Genomic DNA, 26,007 nt, shown 5'->3' with positions numbered 1-26,007 from the left:
CCCCCACCACCTTTCACCAGATCACCCCCAAGATACCTGTTTAAACGAAGGCGACCCTAGACACTGAGTCTCCAAACCCAATTTTTACCGACTTCAAGGACTCCCCCCCCCCTCTCAAAAACCGCCATGACCCAAAATAAAATATAACCAACAGCACACCAAGAACACAAAGGGAGGGAGGGCGGGACTTCTCCTTGTGTGGGGCCAGATCCAAAGAGGAAGGGGACACCCACACCCCTCCTCTATATGCCCCCCAACTCCAGGGTACTCCCCTGGTAGCCGACCACCCCCCCGTCATGCTGGCCTCCGCCTATGCCTCCTTGGGGGGGGCAGGGGAGGCTCAGCTCCGGCCAATTCTGTCTACACTGCGTCACTAGATCCTTGTACAGGTGGAGAATGAGGCCCTCACTTTACAGGCAAAGACCTAGAACGATGACTGTGGAAAACGGATTTCTATTTAAAAAAAGAGCCGTTTAAAGAGCCAAAAGAGCCGGCTCTTTATAGTGAGCGGAGCCGAATGAGCCGGATCACCAAAAAGAGCCGAACTTCCCATCACTACTCCTCACAGAACTGACTAATTTCGCTTTCTGGCCCTCAGAGAGCACTCCTCCCCCAATTCTGGTTCAGAGCTCCCTCTGCTGGCCCGGAGTGGGAACTGTGTTGCATGTTATGGTTAACTACTAGAGAGACCCTTCATTGCTTCCAAGCCTGACATCACCCTCACTGGAGGAAGGCAATGTCACTGTGGCGACCATACTCCTGGGGGCGCCACAATGAAGTGGGGGGAGGGGTCAGGAGACTGCAAAAGATTAATTGAGAAAGAGGGACAGGAACAGCAATTGAATTGAAGGTGGGGGAAGGGGAGATCAAATGATGATCTAGGGGAGAGCAAATAATGAATTTTGAGGGTGGAGGAGTAAATGATATATTGAATGTGGGGGGAGAGCTGTTGATAATGAATAGAGGGTGGGAGAAAGAGAAGACATGACAATGAATTGGGGCGGAAGGGCAATGTAATGATAATGAATCAAGGGAGAAGGAGGTACATAGCGGGGGGCGTTGAGTATGCAGTGACTGGTAATGAATTGGGGGAAAGAGTACAGGTGCTAATTAATTTATATATTTATTAGGTGGGGAAAGTGGCTATGTATAGTTAGTTGAAGCACATTGGCAGATCATAATTTATATTTTAAATGGTGGGTTGCATAATAACCAATTATATATTAATGGTGGATGCATATCTGTATTCAGATGTGTAGTGTAGAAGAAAGAGGAAAAGTGGGGAATGTGCTCTGTAAGCCGTGTGTCATGATCCAAGGTGGATCTGACAAGTAAATGGACAAAGTGAACTTTTTTTCCTTTGGCTTGGTGCCAAAGTGGGTTGATTGCCCCCGGTGGCCATTAGAATTATTACACGTGGTGCCGTTCATTCTAAGTTGCCCCGGTGGTGGTGAGCGGTAGTGCACTTTAGTTTCTTTGGTTTAATGTGCACTTAATTACAAATCAGGTGTGAGGCTCTATAAAAGAGTTCAGGTGTGTTTGTTCACGGTTGGTGATATTGTGAGTTAGTCATTCTCAATGAAGCCTTTGTGAAAGAAGGAGCTGAATGAGAGTCCTGGGCAGCCCAGCCAGAGGGGTTGAGTCAGCTATGGAGTCTGCATGGAGGGCTGGCATGGCGTGGTGGAGTTGCAGTTTATGGTGTCAGCAGGAGGTGCTTGTATGGCTTGGTGGAGTGGCGACGATGGTGAGAGTTGCACTCAGCATGCTGGACTTGGTTGCTGAAAACTGGACTCAAGCATGCTGGACTTTTTGGCAGAAGCTGGACTCATCTTTGGGACTCTGTTTACTGGGCAGCTGCAACTGGTGGTGGACTCTGCTCCAAGGCTGCACTATGGTGATGGATCCGGTTATGGTGATGGATCCGGTTGGAGGAGAAGATGCTCGCAGGTGGTGGGCTCTGTTGCTTGGAGCGTACGCAACAGAGCAAAAGCTAAGTGGTGTTCCCCCTGTATTGTCATTTTCCCTTGTGTGTGTTTAGTGCAGTGGTGGGATTAGTTTCTGCACCGACCAATTCCCCAGTGATGGTTTAGGGTCAGGGCAAGTCAGGGTTTTAAGGTTCCTGTGCGTCGCCCGGTGCGGAACCGGCATAGGCAACGTTAGGAGTGCAGGGACACTGGCTCAAGGGAGTGCAGGAGATCTCCACTTCCCCGTTTCCCTATTGCAGGGCCCTCCATTGTTAATGTTACCCAGGTTCCCCTTTATTATTTAAATTCGCCTTACTGGAGGCAGGGTTTCCAGACTATTGCATAAATACGTGTAATACCTAAATTCGCCAGTTGGAGGCGATGTATCCAGCTGCATGTCTTATTATTTAAATTCACCCCACTGGAGGCGATGTATCCAGGGTCACGTGTGTCATATGGGTTGGCCTTGCAGTACTCGCTGCGTCCAGACACACATGACCGTGACACGGTGCTCTAGGTAACTATGTTTTATTTTATGCAGAGACAAGTCCTGGAAGAAGTAATGGTGGTCTGCGCTGGTAGAAAAAGAAAAGGAAAAATGAAGGACTTCATCTAGAGACGTCACTGGTAAGTCAGTGTGTTACCTGTATACTGACACTATATACTGTATACTATATACAGAAGGCCTGTGTATAATGTCACTAGTGATCACTATATTATGTGTACAATGACACTGTATACTATATACAGAGCTCCTGTGTATAGTGTCACTTAGTATTGTGGGTTTTTTTTTATTAATGATCAGTATTGTAGTATTCAATCACTATGTGGTGGTAATATGTGATCTGGTCATGGTGTGGTATTTATTCCTTGTATGTGGTATTATTTGGTCATTATGTGGTGGTAATATGTGGACTGGTCATGGTGTGATGGTATTTATCCCTTGTATGTGGTATTATAGGTCACTATGTGGTGGTAATATGTGGTCTGGTCATGGTGCGGTGGTATTGGTCCCTTCTATATGGTGTTAATGTGGTATGGTCATTTAAAAAAAAATGTATGTGACTCATTCCCTTAAAGAAAAATACATAAAAATATATTTATTTTTACTAGGTTACTGTAGCGTAGTGCCCGGCCAAAAGACTCTACCGTGTCATGGTGGCGGATTAAAAATTCAATTTTGGCCAGAACAAAAGCTGCTGGCTATGTCTGTGATCTGGTGTTTGATGGGAACTGTTAATATCTGGTGTGAACATGGTGGAGAAGTTGAGTTTTTCCAAGAGTGGGTGGTGGAACTGTGGAAGGTTTGAAGAGTGAAGGCGGAGCTGGGGTGGAGCTTGGGCTAAGTCGCAAGGGGGTCCAAAAATTTTGCCAGTATGGCGCCCCAAAAATCCTAGTGGCAGCCCTTGGTATTCATAATGCAGACTGCTGACAAGTCACAGATCCCTCACTGACCTGCCCCCTAATTTGCATAATGAATACCATCACATACTGAATTGAAAAAAAAAAGCTTCTGAAAATGGCGCCCTCCTCACCTGCACAGTAGCAGCTATCGGTTTTTATAGAGATCTGATAGCTGCTGTTGTGCAGGCGCCACCATCTTGCTGGAGAAGAAAAAAATAGTCTTCCACCAAAATAGCGCCGCCCGCGCAATAGCAGGTGTTGGAGCCATTTTCAAAATGACTTTTTTCTCTCGCTCAAGCAAATCTGCAAAAGGGATTAAAGGGAATCTGTCACCCCTTTTTTGAGATATCATATAATGACATCATTCAATTGTGTGTCACATAAGGATTCTCTTAGTACTTTTGCTTCCCCCTGACTCCGCATCTTTCATGCATAAATACCTTTTTTATATCGGTTCAGATGTATGTAAACTGCCGCAGTCTGGTCCTATGGGCGGGGCTTATTCAACTGCTCCCCCTCCTCCCTGTCATGATCTATGCATTTCTTCTTGTGTAGAGCAAGACAGGGAGGGGGGAGCAGGTGAATAAGCCCCGCCCATTGGACCAGACAGTGGCAGTTTACATACATCTGAACCGATATAAAAAAGGTATTTATGCATGAAAGGTGCGGGGTCAGGGGGAAGCAAAAGTACTAAGAGAATCCTTATGTGACACACAATTGAATGATATCATTATATGATATCTAAAAAAAGGGGTGACAGATTCCCTTTAAGTGCACAGTAACCATGTGATTATGCTGCAGCGCAGGTGCCACGGCCAGCACCTGCCTGCAGAAGCGTTTTTTTTTTTTTAATTCAGTATGTGATGGTATTTATTATGCAAACTAGGGGGCAGGTCAGTGAGGGAGCAGTGACCTGTCAGCAGTCTGCATTATGAATATCTAATCAGCGCACCACATACACCAACCCCACCTTAGGGCACGAGAATCTCATTAACGCAAAACTGAAAATATCATTTCATTCAGTACAACTGCGCCGACCTGACACTGTCTATAGGTGACAGGTTCCCTTTAATGTAGCGGCCAGAGATAAGCAGGCTAAAGCTGGGCCAACACAACTCGAAGGCCACTGCTTTGTGCTTGATCCTAGGCCAAAATTTGCCAGCCAGCTCCTGCTAGAATGGCCCTCGAGTGGCCCCCCATACTTGCTTAGGGCCCTGGCACTTGCAATACCTACCTCTCCCCATTCCTCCGCAGCTGTGGCATTTTCTGCGTCTTCTGACTTTGTGAAGTTTCAGGTCAGAGGACGCGATGATATAACTACAGCGTGCTCTTTGCTCTGATCAGTCACAGTGCAGATAGCGGGAAGATGATGAGGAATCCAGAGCAGATCAGCGGCCAGCGAGGAGAGGTGAGTATTTCATTTTTTTTAAGGGGCCCATCATATATTGGAGCACTATGTGGGGCCAACTGTATAAGGAGCAATATATGGGGCCCATATATTTGTGTTTATTCACAAATAATTTTTCGCCAGAGATGTATATGTTTAAGAGACCACTGCAAAATTTTCCGTTTGTCTGATTTTTCTCTTTATATTTAGGTATATTTTTGAGTAAAATATAAATTGCTCTTTTATTCTACAAACTACTGACAACATGTCTTCGGATTTCTAAGCACTAAATTTTATATTTATTTTCAGAAAATGAGAAATGGTCAAAATAACAAAACATGCAGTGCTTGCAGACCTCAAATAATGCTAAGAAAACAAGTTCAGAATCATTTAGAAGCAGCAATACTACTTTTAACTCAGGAAGAGTTCAGAAATCAATATTTTGTGGAATAGCCATGATTTTTAATCACAGCTTTCTTGGCACGCTTTCCACCAGTCTTTCACACTGCTTTTGGGTGACCTTATGCCACTCCTGGTACACAAATTTAAGCAGTTCTTTGTTTGATTGCTTGTTGTGACTATCCATCTTCCTCTTGATTACATTCCAGAGGTTTTCAATGGGGTTCAGGTCTGGAGATTGGGCTGGCTATAACAGGGATTTGATGTGGTGGTCCTTGATCCACACATTGATTGACCTAGCTGTGTGGCATGGCGCATTGTCCTGCTGTAAAAACAAGTACGCAGAGTTGGGGAACATTGCCTGAGCAGAAGGAATCAACTGTTTTTCCAGGATAACCTTGTATGTGGCTTGATTCATATGTCCTTTGTAAAGATTAACCTGCCCAATCCCAGCCTTGCTGAAGCATCCCCAGATCATCACCGATCCTCCACCAAATTTCGCAGTGGGTGCAAGACACTGTGGCTTGTACGCCTCTCCAGGTCTCATGATGCTCACTGTATCCCTCTGCTAGTAAAGCCAGAATTGAGCCCTTCTTTTCCTCACTCAAGACTTCTCTTTTCAACTCCATTGGCATGGTTAAAAGTTATTTTTTCATTCCTATTACTTTTGGGATATTACTAGCACTTGTTTTGCCATCCAGCTTTTCCTATTGCAAGAGGATTGTGAACACCACAGCAGGGTTTTTTATACTTTCCTTCGTTAAATAAGATTTGGTTCAAGTGATCACCTAATCAGAAGCACATTAAGTAGAATGAGGTGTACTCTGGTTGGAATTCAACTGACACTGGAATGGAATGGCTGTCAGACACGTAGAGAAGCTGATTTTTATAAAACTGCAGTGGTCTCTTAATTTTTCAGGTATCTTATCATTATACTGTATGGTGCAATATATAGGGCTCATTATACTGTATGGACCAATATATTGGGTACATTATACTGTATGGGGCCCATTATATTCTATATGGAGCAATATATGGGGCCCATTATACTGTTTGGAGCAACATAAGGGGTTAATTATACTGAATAGAGCGATATATGTGGTTCATTATACTGTATGGAGCAAGATATGGGGCTCATTGTACTGTATGGTGCAATATATGGGGTTCATTCTACTGTATGGAGCATTATATGGGGCCCATTATTCTGTATGGAGAAATATATGGGGCTCATTATACTGTATGGAGAGATATATGGGGTTCATTATACTGTATGAAGCATTTTATGGGGTCCATTATTCTGTATGGAGCAATATATGGGGCTCATTATTCTGTATGGAGGCATATGTGATGCCCATAAGACTGTATGGATGACTATAGGTCTGGTTTCTTAGCTATATATATGCCACTCATGTAATGTATGAAGTAAGTGAAATCTTTGCCATTGTACTATATCTATATTTCTTATTTATGTGTAATGAGGTGACAGAGGCCGTCATATGCCTCCCCCTAGTTGAACAGTATTCATATTAAAAAAAACATGTGGTTCTAACGAGTTTATAAATATTAATGTAATCATTTACTGTTACTGTAATGTATATGAACTTTATATGTATTGTGTATAGGATCAAGGATAGAAGATAGAATAGAAAGGCAGCAGTAGCATAGGACAATAATGGGACTAGAATAGTGGGGGCATACTAGGGATAGAGAATGAGAGTGTTAGAATAGCATAAGGGGTTTTCTAGACTGGGAAGAGTTACAGATGAAGCAGTGAGGTATAGCGTGGGACTTCCTGGTTTAGAGGGGTGTTGTGATGCAGCAGTGAAAGAGGACAGTCATGGGGGTAAGGTTGCTATGGCAAGAAGGGACCCCAAGCTGCAGAGTGTGTAAGTGGTCACCATCTTAAACGGTAACCATTCCAAGGCAGCTCCGAGCATAGGCCGGGATTAGGTGAAGCTGAGATGGCGAGCCTTTTGCCTTTTCCTATTGAAACCGGACAAGGGGAATGGGAGGAAGATGGTGGAACTAAAGGCACGGACCTCGCAGAAGGGACAGAGATTGCCGGGGAATGCTCCAGGAACGTCATTGCATGAGAACTTTGCTGCATCTGTAATAAGAACCCTGTTGCTAATTAAAATTAAACTGTTAAGCATGGACATGGATTCTGGAGTCGTTGTGAGCATCAGGAACCTGGAGCCCAAATGGCTAAGGCAGGGGGATCCCAGAGTCTAAAGTGAGTGTTCTACTTTCTGTTTCCTCTGTGGGGAGCCAGGGTATGGGGAAGCAGCAGCTCCTTGCCACGACTACCACCCTGGCCTCCTTACATATGCATCATGAATCATGGTATGTGTTAAAATGGCCCCCTGAGACCTCCACTGGGGCCCAGCACACTAGGAGCCGGACCCGCCTACCAGGAGCCCACACATTCTAGTGGCTTCACTAGTGCTAGAATGGATGTGCTGCAGGGAGGACCTATGCCTCCTATTCTCAGCTCTGATAGGAGCGTCGCACTAGAGGTAGCGCCTCCCCTTCCTGTGACGCAGCCAGCCTGTGAGGTCAGTGATTGGCTGCAGGGACGTACTGGGGCGTGGTTACGGCTGGCTGCTCTCCTACAGTGTCAGTGCTGTGTGTTTCGCCATGAGTCGGTATTTCAGTTCCCTTCAGCGCTTGCGGCGCATCATCCCCTCACAGAGCGGAGAGCGTGTACTGCCAGCAGGGTCCGGGCGCCCGCTCCGAGCGCCACCACTGAGGATGGTAAGGACAGTGCTACCCGGGGAAGGTCACCTTCTGGGGAATGTGCGCTGCCATACCCGCGGCTCCGGAGTGGGGCTGGGTGCTGTCAGCCCTTGTGTCCCGTGTGAGGCCCCGCTAACACGTGTGGTGTCACTACCGCGAGTGTGCAGAGAGCTGTGAGAGGTCAGCGGGGGATACACCGCCACCTGTGTGAGGCACGGTGTCCGGTCTGTCTGATGATCCCCTCCTGTCTGACGACCCCCCTCCTTCCCCTGTCTGACGGTCCCCCCCGTCTAATGGCCCCCCTATCTGATAGCTCTGATGATCCCCTCCTGTCTGACGACCCCCCTCCTGTCTGACGGTCCCCCCCGTCTGATGACTCTCCCATCTGATAACTCTGATGATCCCCTCCTGACGACCCCCCTTCCCTCCCGTCTGACGACCCCCCTTCCCTCCCGTCTGACGACCCCCCTTCCTTCCCGTCTGACGACCCCCCTTCCTTCCCGTCTGACGACCCCCCTTCCTTCCCCTGTCTGACAGTCCCCCCCTTCTAATGGCCCCCCTATCTGATAGCTCTGATGATCCCCTCCTTCCCCTGTCTGACGGTCCCCCCCGTCTGATGACTCTCCCATCTGATAGCTCTGATGACCCCCCTTCCCTCCCGTCTGACGACCCCCCTTCCCTCCCGTCTGACGACCCCCCTTCCCTCCCGTCTGACGACCCCCCTTCCCTCCCGTCTGACGACCCCCCTTCCTTCCCGTCTGACGACCCCCCTCCTTCCCCTGTCTGACGGTCCCCTATCTGATAGCTCTGATGATCCCCTCCTTCCCTTGTCTGACGGTCCCCCCCGTCTGATGACTCTCCCATCTGATAGCTCTGATGATCCCCTCCTGACGACCCCCCTTCCTTCCCGTCTGACGACCCCCCTTCCTTCCCGTCTGACGACCCCCCTTCCTTCCCGTCTGACGACCCCCCTTCCTTCCCATCTGACGACCCCCCCTTCCTTCCCGTCTGACGACCCGTCTGACGACCCCCCTTCCTTCCCGTCTGACGACCCGTCTGACGACCCCCCTTCCTTCCCGTCTGACGACCCCCCTTCCTTCCCGTCTGACGACCCCCCCTTCCTTCCCGTCTGACGACCCCCCTTCCTTCCCGTCTGACGACCCCCCTTCCTTCCCGTCTGACGACCCCCCTTCCTTCCCGTCTGACGACCCCCCTTCCTTCCCGTCTGACGACCCCCCCTTCCTTCCCGTCTGACGACCCCCCCTTCCTTCCCGTCTGACGACCCCCCCTTCCTTCCCGTCTGACGACCCCCCTTCCTTCCCGTCTGACGACCCCCCTTCCTTCCCGTCTGACGACCCCCCTTCCTTCCCGTCTGACGACCCCCCTTCCTTCCCGTCTGACGACCCCCCTTCCTTCCCGTCTGACGACCCCCCTTCCTTCCCGTCTGACGACCCCCCTTCCTTCCCGTCTGACGACCCCCCCTTCCTTCCCGTCTGACGACCCCCCCTTCCTTCCCGTCTGACGACCCCCCCTTCCTTCCCGTCTGACGACCCCCCCTTCCTTCCCGTCTGACGACCCCCCCTTCCTTCCCGTCTGACGACCCCCCCTTCCTTCCCGTCTGACGACCCCCCCTTCCTTCCCGTCTGACGACCCCCCCTTCCTTCCCGTCTGACGACCCCCCCTTCCTTCCCGTCTGACGACCCCCCCTTCCCTCCCGTCTGACGACCCCCCCTTCCCTCCCGTCTGACGACCCCCCTTCCTTCCCGTCTGACGATCCTCCTCCCCCTCCTCCCCCTCCTCCTCCCCCCTCCCCCTCCTCCTCCCCCCCTCCTCCTCCCCCCCCTCCTCCTCCCCCCCCTCCCCCCCCTCCTCCTCCCCCTCCTCCCCCCCTCCTCCTCCCCCTCCTCCCCCCCCTCCTCCTCCCCCTCCTCCCCCCCCTCCTCCTCCCCCTCCTCCTCCCCCTCCTCCTCCCCCCTCCTCCTCCCCCTCCCCCTCCTCCTCCCATCCCCTTCCCCCCCCTCCCATCCGCTTCCCCCCCTCCCATCCCCTTCCCCCCTTCCCATCCCCTTCCCCCCTTCCCATCCCCTTCCCCCCTTCCCATCCCCTTCCCCCCTTCCCCCCTCCCATCCCCGACCCCCTCCTCCTCCGACCCCCTCCTCCTCCTTCCCCTGTCTGACGACCCCCGACTCCTCCTCCTTCCCCTCTCTGACGACCCCCAACTCCTCCTCCTTCCCATCCTCCTTCCCCTGTCTGACGACCCCCGACTCCTCCTTCCCATCCTCCTTCCCCTGTCTGACGACCCCCGACTCCTCCTCCTCCTCCTTCCCCTGTCTGACGACCCCCAACTCCTCCTCCTTCCCATCCTCCTTCCCCTGTCTGACGACCCCCGACTCCTCCTTCCCATCCTCCTTCCCCTGTCTGACGACCCCCGACTCCTCCTCCTCCTCCTTCCCCTGTCTGACGACCCCCGACTCCTCCTCCTCCTCCTTCCCCTGTCTGACGACCCCCGACTCCTCCTCCTCCTCCTTCCCCTGTCTGACGACCCCCGACTCCTCCTCCTCCTCCTTCCCCTGTCTGACGACCCCCGACTCCTCCTCCTCCTCCTTCCCCTGTCTGACGACCCCGACTCCTCCTCCTCCTCCTTCCCCTGTCTGACGACCCCGACTCCTCCTCCTCCTCCTTCCCCTGTCTGACGACCCCGACTCCTCCTCCTCCTCCTCCTTCCCCTGTCTGACGACCCCGACTCCTCCTCCTCCTCCTCCTTCCCCTGTCTGACGACCCCGACTCCTCCTCCTCCTCCTCCTTCCCCTGTCTGACGACCCCGACTCCTCCTCCTCCTTCCCCTGTCTGACGACCCCGACTCCTCCTCCTCCTTCCCCTGTCTGACGACCCCGACTCCTCCTCCTTCCCCTGTCTGACGACCCCGACTCCTCCTCCTTCCCCTGTCTGACGACCCCGACTCCTCCTCCTTCCCCTGTCTGTCGACCCCGACTCCTCCTCCTCCTCCTTCCCCTGTCTGACGACCCCGACTCCTCCTCCTCCTCCTTCCCCTGTCTGACGACCCCGACTCTTCCTCCTCCTCCTTCCCCTGTCTGACGACCCCGACTCTTCCTCCTCCTCCTTCCCCTGTCTGACGACCCCGACTCTTCCTCCTCCTCCTTCCCCTGTCTGACGACCCCGACTCCTCCTCCTTCCCCTGTCTGACGACCCCCCCTCCTCCTCCTTCCCCTGTCTGACGACCCCCCCTCCTCCTCCTTCCCCTGTCTGACGACCCCCCCCTCCTCCTTCCCCTGTCTGACGACCCCCCCTCCTCCTCCTTCCCCTGTCTGATGACTCCTCCTCCTCTTTCCTCTGTCTGACGACCCCCCCTCCTCCTCTTCTTTCCTCTGTCTGACGACCCCCCCCTCCTCTTCCTCCTTCCCCTGTCTGACGACCCCCGACTCCTCCTCCTCCTTCCCGTCTGACGACCCCCGACTCCTCCTCCTCCTTCCCGTCTGACGAAACCTCCTCCTCCCCCTCCTCCTCCTCATCCTTCCCCTGTCTGACGACCCCCCCCTTCCCGTCTGACGACCCTCCCCCTCCTCCCCCTCCTCCTCCTCCCCCCCCCCTCCTTCCCCTGTCTGACGACCCCCGACTCCTCCACCTCCTTCCTCTGTCTGACGACGACCCCCGACTCCTCCTCCTCCTTCCTCTGTCTGACGACGACCCCCGACTCCTCCTCCTCCTTCCTCTGTCTGACGACGACCCCCGACTCCTCCTCCTCCTTCCTCTGTCTGACGACGACCCCCGACTCCTCCTCCTCCTTCCTCTGTCTGACGACGACCCCCGACTCCTCCTCCTCCTTCCTCTGTCTGACGACGACCCCCGACTCCTCCTCCTCCTTCCTCTGTCTGACGACGACCCCCGACTCCTCCTCCTCCTTCCTCTGTCTGACGACGACCCCCGACTCCTCCTCCTCCTTCCTCTGTCTGACGACGACCCCCGACTCCTCCTCCTCCTTCCTCTGTCTGACGACGACCCCCGACTCCTCCTCCTCCTTCCTCTGTCTGACGACGACCCCCGACTCCTCCTCCTCCTTCCTCTGTCTGACGACGACCCCCGACTCCTCCTCCTCCTTCCTCTGTCTGACGACGACCCCCGACTCCTCCTCCTCCTTCCTCTGTCTGACGACTACCCCCGACTCCTCCTCCTCCTTCCTCTGTCTGACGACGACCCCCGACTCCTCCTCCTCCTTCCTCTGTCTGACGACGACCCCCGACTCCTCCTCCTCCTTCCTCTGTCTGACGACGACCCCCCCTCCTCCTCCTCCTTCCTCTGTCTGACGACGACCCCCCCTCCTCCTCCTCCTTCCTCTGTCTGACGACGACCCCCCCTCCTCCTTCCGCTGTCTGACGACCCCGACTCCTTCCCCTGTCTGACGACCCCCTCCTGCTGCCGTGCCCCGCGTGCGTGAATTTTTTTTTCTATTCTTGGCCACTTGCTTGTGGCTCATCGCCCGGAGAGCCGAGCACCGATGCTGTCTGGCTTGTTGCAAGCACTGAAGTGAGCATTGATCTAGAATTAGGAGCTGATGGCGACTCCTCAGGCAGCTCACAGCACTGCTTACAGGTGTGTAATAAGAGTGCGCAAGCAATGCACATGTCTGCCTGCTGTGCCTCCTAGACAACATGCTGTAAACAGTGGGGTTCTTAACCCCTTAACGTCGCCGATACGCCTTTTAAATGACCTGAGATAAGAGACTAGCATCCCCATACCGGTGACAATTCAGCAGCTGTGCACTGTAACTGACAACTTGCTGCATCAGCCACGGTCAGTGTTGTCACCATCCATATCTGTTTAACCCCTTAGATGCTGCTGTCAATAGTGACTATATCATATAAATGGTTAACAGAGTGTGGCTTCTCCCTCTTTATCCCCATCGGCACCCTGAGATCATGATTGTGTGGTTCTGATGTTTGCCATGGCAATTCACGAGCAAATAGCGGCCTTAGAGTCTCCCGGCTACAGCGACCTGTTCAGAAGTCAGCGACATTTAGGTGGTAAAAATCAACTTTTTCATTCCTATCATGCCACTTTGGCTGGAGTCACACACAACGTAGAAAAATACGGACCGTATTGTATGGCCGTAATACGCATAAATGGTCCCTAAATAGTGCTCCGTATGTCATCTGTTGTCAGGGTGTGGCCGTGTATTTTTCTCATGTAAGTAATCCGTATGGCATCCGTATACCGTTTTTTTTCTCGCAGGCTTGCAAAACGGACATATAATGGAGCCCAATGACAGGTTTTCAAATCCAAATGAAAGACTAGATCTAGACACATAGAATATATATATAATCTAATATATAAAGCTCAAAGTGTGTATGTGTATGTCCGGGATAGGCATGCGCACCGTCGCAGCTACAGCCACAAAATTTGGCACAACGCGTGGGGTTAAAATTTCGCCTCACAACATAGCTTAGGACGCTCTCGGGGTCCAGACGTGTGACTTTGCCAAATTTTGTGGCTGTAGCTGCGACGGTGCGGATGCCAGTCCCGGACAAACACACATACACACACTTGAGCTTTATATATTAGATTTATTTATGTTTCACAGAGTTCTTCATAGCAGAATAGCCTCTAATTCAATTGCCGGCTTCTGTCAAATCATTCCCTAACCCGACAGGCAATGACACATGGTTTACATACTGTAAAGCATTTCATTTCATGGTTTTTTTTATATGTCCCTGACTAATAATTAGATGAGGGTTTGTGTGCAAAATTTGGGAGGTGTAGGTGTTAATTTAAGGGGTTAGGCTAGTTTCACACTAGCGTTTTTTTGCGCTACGTTTTTGCGCTGTGTTTTTGCGCAGTGCAAACGCATGCAAAAAACGCATCATGCTTCTCGGGAACAGATGGTGTGGTGCAGCAATGATGGTGTGGCCCTCCACAGGTAGGTCTGTAGTCCCAGGGCAGTGTAAATGGGGAGATAGTGAGGAGAGCGTAACGGTGCAGTGTTAAGCACAGAGATGTAGCAGTGCTGAGTGAGATTATGCAGGAATAAGCGGAGGACACCAGGGCATGTAGTTCCAAAGCTTTACTCACAGTCTGTTGTGCATACAGGTGCCCGCCTCAGTGCTGTGCCCTCCAGGTCAGGGGCTCAGCCAATCTCCAGGCAAGATGAAGTACTCCGTTCCAACACTCCGCCAACATATGCCTTCTCTGAACGTCTCCTTTCTTGCGCTTGTAATGAAGTACTTGTGGTTGTGTGTTAAACCCAAGTTCCTCCTGTCAGATGTTCCTTTGAACTCTACTTGTACAGCAGACAGCTGTAGCCTGCTTCGGGGACTCCTTGCTACTAAGTCCCGGCTCACTCACGTTGCTGTTGTGCCCCCAAGTCTTGTGTGGGAATAAAGTGGTGACAACTTCTATTCCTCTGGTGTCTGCTGCAGGACCATTAGTATCCATACAACCTCGGGGACCGGACCCCGGCCATGCGCTTAGAACTTGAGGAAGGGTTCCACTCCGACCCTAGTCCTTAGTTCTCTTCTTCTCCTTATGTTCCGTACGAATCTTTCTTCCTTATGGAGAATCAGGCTTTCTATATCTCTTTCCCGTGCCAGCAGCTCCAGGTCACAGGAGACTGCTGCAGCACCTCCCTCCATCCATCCCTCCCACTCAGGGGATCTTCTCTCACAGACTGACCTAGTCCCAATCATCTCCCGCTCACTTGTGCAACTAAGCTCCACCCACCTCCCAGCACTTTTCGTGTTCCAAGCAGGGAGCCCGCCGAAGGTGCTTTGCTACACTACTATGTTGTGTGGGATGCAGGTGTTGGAGCGTGGTCAGGTGTCTCCACCTTACCTGGATGATGGGGCACCACACCTCTGTGGTGGCTGAACCCTCAGGGGCGCCACACGGACCCAAGATGCACAGCAGCACTAGAGCTGTGCCGGGAGGAGCATGAGGGCGACCATATAAATCAGATGAGTGGAATCCAATAAAAAAAGGTATTGCGCACAGACCAATGATCAATGAGGGAGTGCAGATTTGCATTTTTTTTTTTTCTCGTCTGTATTTGGGATGAGTAAAATTAGCAGCATTCTATGATATCACTCCAGTATTGGACACCATATGGACCATCTGTATGGCCTCTAATTTTTATGGGGAGATTGCAATTCTGTAAGATGGATACCTGGAAATGGTCCTGTAAAAGATTAATAACTGCGGAGTGATTGCATGTGGATAGCACGTGGATGACAAGTAAGAAAAAGAAATTCTCCCACTCTTCTATCTTCCTTAGCCTCTTAGTGACCGAGGCAATTTTGACCTCCATAACAGGCCAATTTTTACAATTCTGAGCACTGTCACGTTATGAGGTTATAGCTCTGGAACACTTCAACAAATCACACTAATTCTGAGACTGTGTTTTTTTTCGTGACATATTTTACTTCATAATTCTGGTCAAATTTGTTTGATATCACTTGCGTTTATTTGTAAAAATATTGGAAATTTGGAGAAAATGTTGAAAATTACACAATTTACCCAAAAGTGACACCATTCTATAAACTGCGCCCCTCAAAGTCCTCAAAACCACATTCAAGAAGTTTATTAACCCTTCTGGTGTTTCACAGGAGCGAAGCAATGTGGAGAGAAAAATTGAACATTTAACTTTTCACAAATTTACTTTTAACCCCCAATTTTTTTTTTTTTAATTTTTTTTCTAAATTCGTTTTTATTGAAAATACTATAATACAAATTATCACATTATCACAATTGTACAACACAGGTCAAAGTAACATAAATGTGTAATTATGCAACCATTTCAGTATAAACAAAGAGCTCCGATCTTAACCCTCTCCCACCCAGGGCCCTCCCCCACCTTTATTTGACTGGTTCAACTGTGACTCGTTAAACGTGGTATTAACTGCTTGAGCTATGGCCTCTTTCTTAGGAATAACATCTTTTTTCCACTGTTTAGCTAATACGAGTCTTGTTGTTAACACAATATGAGCCGTTACCACTCTAGAGCACGGGGGGAATGCATGTATGTTTAAGAGGAGGAGCGCCACCTCGGGAGACAGCTGGACGATCTGTCCCACTACAAGTGAAATAAGTCTAAAGGCGTGATCCCACAAAGAAGTTATAAGTGGACAATCCCAAAATATATGATATAAGGACCCCACCTAATTACAGTTTCGCCAACATAGGTGTGAGGTGTTGGGAAACATGGAATGGAGCTTCACGGGAGTAAAACACCAGCGGAGTATCAGATTCAAAGTGGGACGCACATCTAAACGTCCGTCCTGCCAATTTAATTGCTCTTAACCAGTCCTTATCAGGTATGGCTTTACCGAGGTCTTTTTCCCAAGATATGAAGGGTATAGATTTTACAAATCTGCTCTTATGTCCCAAGGAATCATAAAGGGGTCTCAAGCCCATATCTAGGGATGAGGAAGATGAGAGGGTCCTAATAATATCACTATTAACCTTATATGGGAAGTTTAATAATAATAATAATAATAATAATAATTTTTATTTATATAGCGCCAACATATTCCGCAGCACTTTACAATTAAGATACTTCTTTAAAATGTATTGTACCCGGAGATATGAGAAATGGTCTTTAAAGGTCAAGCCAAACCTGTTTTTCAACTGGGCAAAAGGTAAGAGTGCGATCATCAACTATATTGCTTAATACCGTGATCCCGCCTATCTTCCAATGGTACAGGTTAAAGTCCTCTGATAACACCTCCAGAAGTTCTAAAGGTGCCTCGAGATGCAATGCAGGGATGTGTGTCTGAGTGGAGGAGTGAACCTGAAGCCAATTAGACAGGGAGTGTTTAGTCAGTGGAAGGAGTGCCCCCAGGTTCCGTGGGTCAACCAGAGCTGCCCATAGCACCGCCCTGAGGTCGTGTGAGGGTGCAAAATGTGCCTCTATTTGGGACCACCTACTTGGGTCGCGATTCCACCAGTCCTTCAACCGGCGGAGTTGAGTTGCTATATAGTAATCGTTCACATTAGGTAGTCCCACCCCCCCCCACTGGCTTTGCGCGTTGCAACAAATGTCTCGACAACCGAGGCTGCTTTCCTCCCCAGATGAAGGCGTTCAGAAGCTTATGAGAACGTTGAAAAAACACCTTTTGGAGGTGATATCGGCACCGTGCGAAATAAATATAACATTTTGGGCAGTAATAGCATCTTAAACAGTGCAATACGACCCACCCAGGAGACTTCAAATTTCTGGAGTCTGCTCATCTCATTCTCAATATTTCCAAGTAGGGGGAGGTAATTGGCTTTGTACAAATTAGTGGAGGATGATGTTGCCAACGTTCCCAGGTATGAAATTTGCTTCATCTGCCAGTCCATCCTCATAATGGCCTTAAGGTGTTTCAACTGCGGTAATGGTATGTTAAGGGGTAGAATTTGAGATTTATTCTCGTTAATTTTGTAGTAAGATAGGAGGCCAAATTTTTCAATAATCTCTAGAGCTGCCGGCAAAGACTCTAGGGGGCGTGCTTATGTCAATATCACATCATCCGCATACAACGTGATGCAATGAGATTGTTTCCCCACCTCTATGCCCCAGATATCTGGACTTTGATTGCTTGGGCAAGTGGTTCTAAAGCTAAAATGAACACTAGGGGGGAGAGAAGACACCCTTCCCTAGTGCCATTGTAATGGGGAATGTCTGACATGGTATCATTCATAAAATCCCTGGCCGACGGAGCAGAATACAGAGCTTTAATAGCAGTCAGCACCCGACCCCAAACCCCATACGCTCCAGAACCGAGAAGACAAACAATCATCTCACTCGGTCGAATGCCTTCTCGGCGTCTAAGGCCACTACCACCGCTAGTGTTCACCTTCTATTTATTACATCTATCAAATCAATTACTTTCCTGGTGTTGTCAGCTGCAGTCCGCCCTTGCACAAAACCAGCCTGGTCTGGGTTAATAAGGGAAGGAATGATAGGCGCCAATCTCAGAGCAATGCACTTAGCATAAATTTTGACATCAGTGTTTAACAATGAAATTGGGCGGAAGTTTTGGGGCACCTCCGGTGGCTTTCCCTGTGTTGGGAGTGTGATCACAGTAGCTGTCAGCATTTCTTTTGGGAAGCTCCGTTCATTTGCTGCTAACTGTAGGGTTTTGCATAAGTGTGGGACTAAGGTCTCCTGGCAAACCTTATAGTACAAGTTTGAAAGACCATCCGGGCCTGGGACCTTCGCCTCTGGGAGAGAGTTAATCACTTTGGTCAATTCAGTCTTCGTCAAAGGTACGTTTAAGATTTCTAACTGGTCTGGTGCAAGAGTTGGGAGATTAATGCTTGACAAAAACAGATTTGTATCAGGGGCTGTTGGGCCATGGAGGTCTGCTCTTGGATCTAAGTTATACAAAGAAGCATAGTAATCCTTAAATTTATTGGCGATTTCCCGAGGAGTGTGTATCTTAGAATCGGGAGATAAGTTCCTCAAAAAGGGATCTTAGTTTTAGAAGTTTTAATTTTCACTTTGGATGCTAGCAGTTTACCCGCTTTATTATTTTGGGAGTAGTAATGGGCTTTAGTGATCATAAGATTTTTTTTCATAATTGTGTAAGAGTAATTCCCGCAATCCCAGTCGGAGATCACGTAGTTTACACATTTGGGCGGAGGATGTGGCTCTTTTATTCATGTATTCCAGTGAACTGATCGATGCTGTAAGGTCTGATAAGCGGTTTTCTCTTTGCTTTTTAAGAATATGGCCTATTTTAATAAAGTGGCCCCTGATAAACGCTTTATGGGCATTCCATACATGGAACTAATTAGTGACCGAGTCCGCATTGAGCTCAAAGTATTCTTTTTAAGAGCTACTTTTGTTTGTGACACAGTTTTTAGAATAAAGGGGTTCATCTTCCACGGGGCGTAAAGGGGGCACTCAGATTGTTCCCGAATAGACATCTTTATGGGGGCGTGATCTGACCAAGTTATTATACCTATTTCTGATGAGTTGACAATATTAAGGAGAGACCTGCTAACCAAGAATAGGTCTATCCAGGAGTAGGAGTGATGTACCTGTGAAAAGTAGGTATAAGGCTGGGTTCACACGTGGCGTTTTTTTCGCGTTTCCGCGGCTGTTTTAACCACGCGATTTTGCCGCGAAAACGTGAAAAATAAGCATCCCATGCATTCCTATGGGATTCCGCAATGCTGTGCTAATGCTGCGGTTTTTACCGCGGCGAAATCGCTTCGCGGTAAAAACCGCAGCATGCTCATTAATTTGCGGAATTGCGGCGATCCCGCACCCATAGGAATGCATTGTTCCGCTTATTTCCCGCATGTGGCTGTGCACAACATGCGGAAAGTAAGCAGAACATTTGCGGATGGTACCCACGGTCCGGAGGAGAGGAGACTGTCCTCCGGGCTTTGGGTACCATATCCCTGTAAAAAAAAAAGAATTTAAAAATAAAAAATATTGTTATTCTTACCCTCCGGCGTCCCGCGCAGCCTTCCCGCTTCTCTTCACGCTCCCGTTCCCAGTAGACCTTTGCGAAAATGCCCGCGATGGCGTCCGATCTCGCGGGATCGCGAAGTCTCGCGGTCATTCGCGCGACGTCATCGCGAATTACCGCGAGACGTCGCGATCCCGCGAGAACTGACGTCATCGCGGGCATTTTCGCAAAGGATTACTGGGAACGGATGCGCGGGACGTCGGAGGGTAAGAATAACACTATTTTTTTTTTTTTTTTTTACATTTTATCTTTTACTACTGATGCTGCATAGGCGGCCTCAGTAGTAAAAAGTTGGTCACACTCGTCAAACACTATGTTTGACGAGTGTGACCAACCTGTCAATCAGTTCTCCAAGCGATGCTACAGATCGCTTGGAGAACGCTAGCATTTTGCAAGCTAATTACGCTTGCAAAATGCTAGTTTTTCCGCGGGAAAATCGCGGGAATTTAAAATGCGATTTTCCCGCGGACTGGAATTCCGGAATTCTCGCGGTAATTTCCGCGAGAGTTCCGGTACGTGTGCACTTAGCCTAATCCTTCTCACATGCATGAAGAACCCTCCATATGTCATATAGGTGCTCCCGAAAGGCTAAAGCTGAGTTCACACGTGGCGCTTTTTTTGCGTTTCCGCGGCAGTTTTAACCGCGCGATTTTGCCGGGAAAACGCGAAAAATAAGCATCCCATGCATTCCTATGGGATTCCGCAATGCTGTACTAATGCTGCGGTTTTTACCGCTGCGGAATCGCTTCGCGGTAAAAAAGACGTCGCGATCCCGCGAGAACTGACGTCATCGCGGGCATTTTCTCAAAGGATTACTGGGAACGCCTGCGCGGGACGTCGGAAGGTAAGAATAACAGTATTTTTTATTTTTTTTTTTACATTCTATCTTTTACTATTGATGCCGCATAGGCAGCCTCAGTAGTAAAAAAGTTGGTCACACTTGTCAAACACTGTTTGACGAGTGTGACCAACCTGTCAATCAGTTCTCCAAGTGATGCTACAGATCGCTTGGAGAACGCTAGCATTTTGCAAGCTAAATACGCTTGCAAAATGCTAGTTTTTCCGCGGGAAAATCGTGGGAATTTAAAATGCGATTTTCCCGCGGACTGGAATTCCGGAATTCTCGCGGTAATTTCCGCGAGAGTTCCGGTACGTGTGCACTTAGCCTAAGGGGGGGAGAACAGGCGGCCCCCTGGAGGTTGGGGTGGAAGAGTCCAGAGAATTATCAAAAACACAATTAAAAACACAATTAAAATCCCCACATATGATTACGTGGCCCTGTTTAACCTCATTGATTCTAGTTATTTTTTTTTTTTTGTAAATCTAGTCTGCGCTTGGTTTGGAGCATAAATGATGGCTATAGTATATAAAACATTATTTATGGTGCTCACTTGTATGAGGTATCGACCTGCAGGGTCAAGTTCTAGATAAGTCGAGGAGAAAGCAACAGACCCCTTGATAGCTAACATCAACCCTCTCTTTTTTTTCGAGAAATTAGATTGGACCACATATGGAAAGAGCCGATGAGACAGTCTGTGGGAGTCTTTCTCCAATAAATGCGTCTCCTGGGCACAAAACGCCTCACATTTAGCTGCGACCGCCTCTTTCCACATATAAGATCTTTTATGAGGGCTGTTTAGGCCTCTAACATTAAGTGAGCATATTGTAATAACCATATTGTAAACATACGGATGCTAGTATGACTAATGGGTTGCCCATTACACCTGTCAGAATTCCCTGCAAAGCGGGAAAATGCTGGACCCGAATAAACCACACGTATGCAAAAGGATAGACAAAAACCAAACACAATGCAAACTAATAAAATCAGAAGTAAAGTCATGAAACAGACCGAGGACTGCACTTCGGTCCACAAAACGCGGGAGTAGGAAATTCGCGGGGGGGGGGGTATATCACTGTCCGCACCAACCAGTCAGGATGCCACCCTTGTTAAAAGATAGTAAAATATAGATAATGATTATATCTTTAGCGCCTGTTTCTTTTTGGGAGGACTTTCTGCCATGTCTCCTCTGCCCTTACAGGCGACTCTTTGTTTCTGAGGTTGTTCCTGCACTTGTATATCCCAGGTACGAAGCAAATCTCTTCCTCTTTCATATGAAGAGACCTTATGCCACGATCCTTTGTTGTTAATGAGCAATTTCTTGGGGTACCCCCACCTGTACGCCTCCTGAGATTCTCTGAGAGCTGCAGTGATGGGGTGCATTAGTCTGCTGAAGCGCAGTGTCTCTGCCAAGAGATCAGCATAAATTTTGATTTGGTGGAGGTGAAGGTAGAGATCCTTTCTTACTGGAATAAGACAGAAGTTCCTCTTTAATATGATAGCAATTAATGCGTGCAACAATATCCCTCTGAACAGTGTCTGGCAAGTGGCTTGGGCGAGATACTCTGTGCGCTCGATCAATAATTAATTCATATGGTGAACAGGAGGGGACCACCGCTTGGATTAAATCTTGCACATAACCCCTCAGCTCAGAGGGTGTGGTGGTTTCTGGTACCCCCATTAATTTCAGGTTGTTCCTGCGGTTACGATCCTCCAAGTCCACAAGTTTATTATATATGGCTTCTACGTCTTCTGCCATGTCATTGTGAGAGTCCAATAAGGTTGTTATGGGAAGATGCAAATTCTCCCATTTTGTCCTCCACCTGGGACACACTCTCCTCCACCTCCTGAATGTGAGGTGTAACAGGTTTTAACATTAAAGAAAAGTCCTTTAGCATTGCGGTGCTAAAAGCCATCAGCATATCTTTAATTAAAGTTCCTGAAGCAGGGAGATCTGTTGTAGGAAGTTTCTGTAATACTGCAAGAGATTTACAATTGTCCCCTCCAGAATCCCCTTTCTCTGCAACATCTCTCTTGTTGTTCTGGGAGTGCAGTGGAGGTGTGCATTGCTGCATATCCATCCGCCGGCCTGCTGGAACTACATTCCCCTCGTGTCCCTCCACAAGTGGGGAAAATCTAGATCCTGGTGATGGACCCGGACCCCGGAGATAAGGTGAGGTGGGTGTTGCCTCATCCTGCACTGCAGCGGTGGTGTTTGCTGGGCTCAGGGGCAGTGGAGAGGGGGACTCTCCCGAGGAGCAGGAGACTCTGCTTACTGAGGGGCCATCTTGCCTGGTATCCCTGTTGAAGAAAATCTCCAATTTGCTTTGGTTTTTGAGATTTCTCTTACCCCTTGTCATCTTGCCAGTGATCAGTGAGGATTCGGGCAGCCGGGTGGGTTGATTAATATGCAGGAAAGGTGCTGAAATTGCCGCTTTGCAGGGTCTCAGGGAAGGAGCATTCAGCTCATGCAACTGGCAACCTAGGCATCCAGTCCACGCCCCCCCCAATTTTTTATTTTAAGAGTAACCGGAGAAAATGGTCCATAAAATTTGTTGTGCAATTTCTTCTGAGTACGTCGATACCCAATATGTGGGGGAAAAGTACAGTTTGGGTGCATGGCAGGGCTCAGAAGGGAAGGATTGATGTTTTGGAACGCAGACTTTGATACAATGGTCTGCAGGCATCATGTCACATTTGGAAAGCCCCAATGTGTCTAAACAGGTGAATAAAAACACAAGTTAACACATTTTGGAAACTACATCCCTCAAGCATTTTATCCAGGGGTATAGTGAACATTTTGAACCCACAAGTACTACACAGAATTTAATAACATTAGGTCATCATATTGAAAATGTTCATTTTTTTTCATAAAAATGTTGTTTTAGCCCCAATTTTGTAATGTTCACAATGGATAATAGGAGAAAACGGACCCCATAATTTGTCGCAGAAATTCTCCCTAATGCGATGATGCCCTTTATGTGGTCAAAAACTTCTGTTTGGGCACATGGCAAAGTTAGGAAAGGAAAGAGCGCTATTTGTCTGGAATAGATTGTGAATGCCATGTCGCATTTGGAGAGCCCCTGACATGCAAAAACAAGATAAACCCCCCACAAGTGACCCCAATTTGGAAACTAGACCCTTCAAGTAATTAATCTAGTGGTGTGTTGAGCATTTTTAAACTACAAATGATTCACAAAATTTTATTAAATTTCGATGTGCGAACAAAAAATTTTCTTCTAAAATACTGTTTTAGCACCAAATTTATAATTTACACAAAGGTTAATGGGAGAAATTGGACCCCTCAAATTGTTATGCAAATTCTTCCGGATGTGGTGGTACCCACCATATGTGGTTGTACACTATTGTGTTGAGCACACAGCAGAGATCAGATGGGAAAGAGTGCTACTTGGCCGTTAGAATGCAGGTTCCGTTTGAATAGATTGTGGGCTCCATTAGCTGAGCCATTGAGGTGCCAGAGCAGCAGGACCCCCACATTGGAAACTTCACTACCTAAGGCTGGTTTCACATTTGCGTTTTTTTTTGCGGTATTTTAGCGCTAAATAGCGCATGCGTTTTTTTTCCCTATACTTTGCATGGGATGCGCTTATGTGCGCATACACATGCGTTTGTACGCGTTTTACCGCTCATGCGTTTTTTTGCGGTATGCGCTCGGGCGCACAAAATGCAACCTGTTGCATTTTTTTGTGCGTCCGACTTGCCTCAAAAAAACGCATGCGCGCGCAATGCGTTTTTTTACAGCAAGACACCCATTATAGTCTATGGGTGCGCATATGTGCGCATTGGCATGCTTATGTATGCGTTTTTTTGCACATGCGTTTTTTTTTTGTTAACCATGGAATTTAGGGGTTTGGGTTAGAGTTAGGGTTAGTTAAGGGGGGTTAGGGTTAGGGTTAGGGTTAGTTAGGGTTTAGGGTTTGGGTTAGGGTTAAGTATGGTTTGGTTAAGGGTTAGGGTCAGGGTTAGGGTTAGTTAGGGTTTAGGGTTTGGGTTAGGGTTAAGTATGGTTTGGTTAAGGGTCAGGGTTAGGGTTAGTTAGGGTTTGGGTTAGGGTTAAGTATGGTTTGGTTAAGGGTTAGGGTCAGGGTTAGGGTTAGGGTCAGGGTTAGTAAAGTCATGGTTTGGGTTAGTGTGAGGGGCCACCTAATGTTGGAAAAAAACGCAAACGCGGTAAGAACGCACTACAAACGCATAAAAACGCTGCGTTTTTTTCATGCATGCTCATAAAAATGCTTGAAAAAAACGCAGCAGTTGTATGCTTTTGTATGCGTTTTTTCAATGCGTTTTTTTGCGGGAAAACGCGCTGCAAAAAAAAGCAAGTGTGAAACCAGCCTAAGGAATTCATCTAGGGGTGTAGTGAGTATTTTGAACCTATAACTGCCTCACATAATTTTATAACATTGAGATGTGGAAATATGGCATTTTAGTGGTAAAAATGTAATTTTTTTATTTGTTGCAAATTTGTTATGTACACGTGGGTTAATAATGTATTCCACAATTTTTTGCACGTTTTATCCCGAACGTGGTGCTGCCCCATATGTTGTCTGGAATTACTGTTAGGTCACACATACACATCAGGGCTGAGAAGGAAGGAGCGCTATTTTGGCTTTTGGAGCACAGATTTGTAAGATTAATTTGCCGGACACCTTTGCAGAGCCCTGAATGTGCCAGCACAGAAGAAAACCCACCAAAGTGACCCTATTGTAAAAACTGCATTTCTCAATGAATTCATCTACGGCTGCAATGACTATTTTGTACACATCCACGCCAGGCTTTTTTTCTGGACAACTGCAAATATGCCAGATAATAATAATAATCTTTATATAGCGCTAACATATTCCACAGCGCTTTACAGTTTGCACACATCATCATCACTGTCCCCGATGGTGCTCACAATCTAAATTCCCTATCAGTATGTCTTTGGAATGTGGGAGTAAACCCACGCAAACACAGAGAGAACATACAAACTCAGATTAGTGCCCATATATTGTAGCGCCCCCATACATTGTACCCAGCTGGTGTTTCTGGCGACATGTACCTGCAAATTAAGTGCTCTTTCCCAACTACAGTAATGCCAAACATGTGGCCGCTTACTGTGGTTTAGTGGCTCAGAAGGAGGGAGCTTTTGGATTTGGGAAAGCAGAATTCAGTGGGGATTCATATTTGGGAGCATCCCATTTGGAGGGTGTGTAAAAACGGATCCGTCAGAAAATGGACCCAACGGATAGCAAAAACGGATGCCAGCGGATGGAATGGATCCTGTTTTTGACGGATCCGTATAGCGGATCCGTCAAAAAACGGATCCATACCATCTGCTTGCATCCGTTTTTGCACATTCTTAGCGGATCCGTCATTTTCACTGTTTGGCGGATTTTTACTGATGGTGAGAAACTGATGTGTGTAACAGGCCTAAGGGGGCGGGAGCCATGTCGCTTTTCCAGTCTTTGATCTAGCAGTAACCCCCTGTAAATTTCCAGTGACAGATGACGGACCTGTGTGGGGGCTGGTTTTATGTTGGATAAATTAGGGGTTTTATTGGTAACATTTTGGGTTGCATAATTTTTTTTATAACATTCAGTATAAGGCAGGATTCACATTCTTGTGTTCTACACTGATCACTTACATTGGGGTATCCATGTAAATCTCACAAAAATGAGACTCGAATGAAATCCCTAACGGAACCACCCACCATAATGAGGTAGATGGAGACATTTTGGAGTCCGTTTGGTGTCTGCTCCTGTTGTCTACAATCTTTTTAGACTTGCACAGATCTGTGGTCCACACTTA

At 48.3% G+C, this 26,007-nt stretch overlaps 1 protein-coding gene across 2 annotated transcripts in view; it reads left to right on the top strand.

The window, feature by feature from the left end:
* The first annotated feature begins 6,052 nt into the window (after nucleotides 1-6,052).
* Nucleotides 6,053-26,007, top strand: part of FH (fumarate hydratase) — a 139,017-nt gene continuing 119,062 nt past the window's right edge. Inside the window, exon 1 of one of the 2 annotated variants that reach the window (XM_073560089.1) lies at nucleotides 6,053-6,073. Coding sequence is in view for 1 of the 2 variants with exons in the window: in XM_073560088.1 (XP_073416189.1) it covers nucleotides 7,792-7,908 (117 nt within the window). In the remaining variant the exon portion in view is untranslated. Of the gene's footprint in view, nucleotides 6,074-7,725; nucleotides 7,909-26,007 lie in introns of those variants that run through there. The other variant, XM_073560088.1, reaches the window with a different exon arrangement.

This window comes from Dendrobates tinctorius, unplaced genomic scaffold, assembly GCF_039654945.1.
Source record: "Dendrobates tinctorius isolate UK_male_01 unplaced genomic scaffold, ASM3965494v1 ptg000293l, whole genome shotgun sequence".
NCBI lineage: Eukaryota > Metazoa > Chordata > Amphibia > Anura > Dendrobatidae > Dendrobates > Dendrobates tinctorius.
This window is presented reverse-complemented; position numbering and strand designations above follow the sequence as displayed.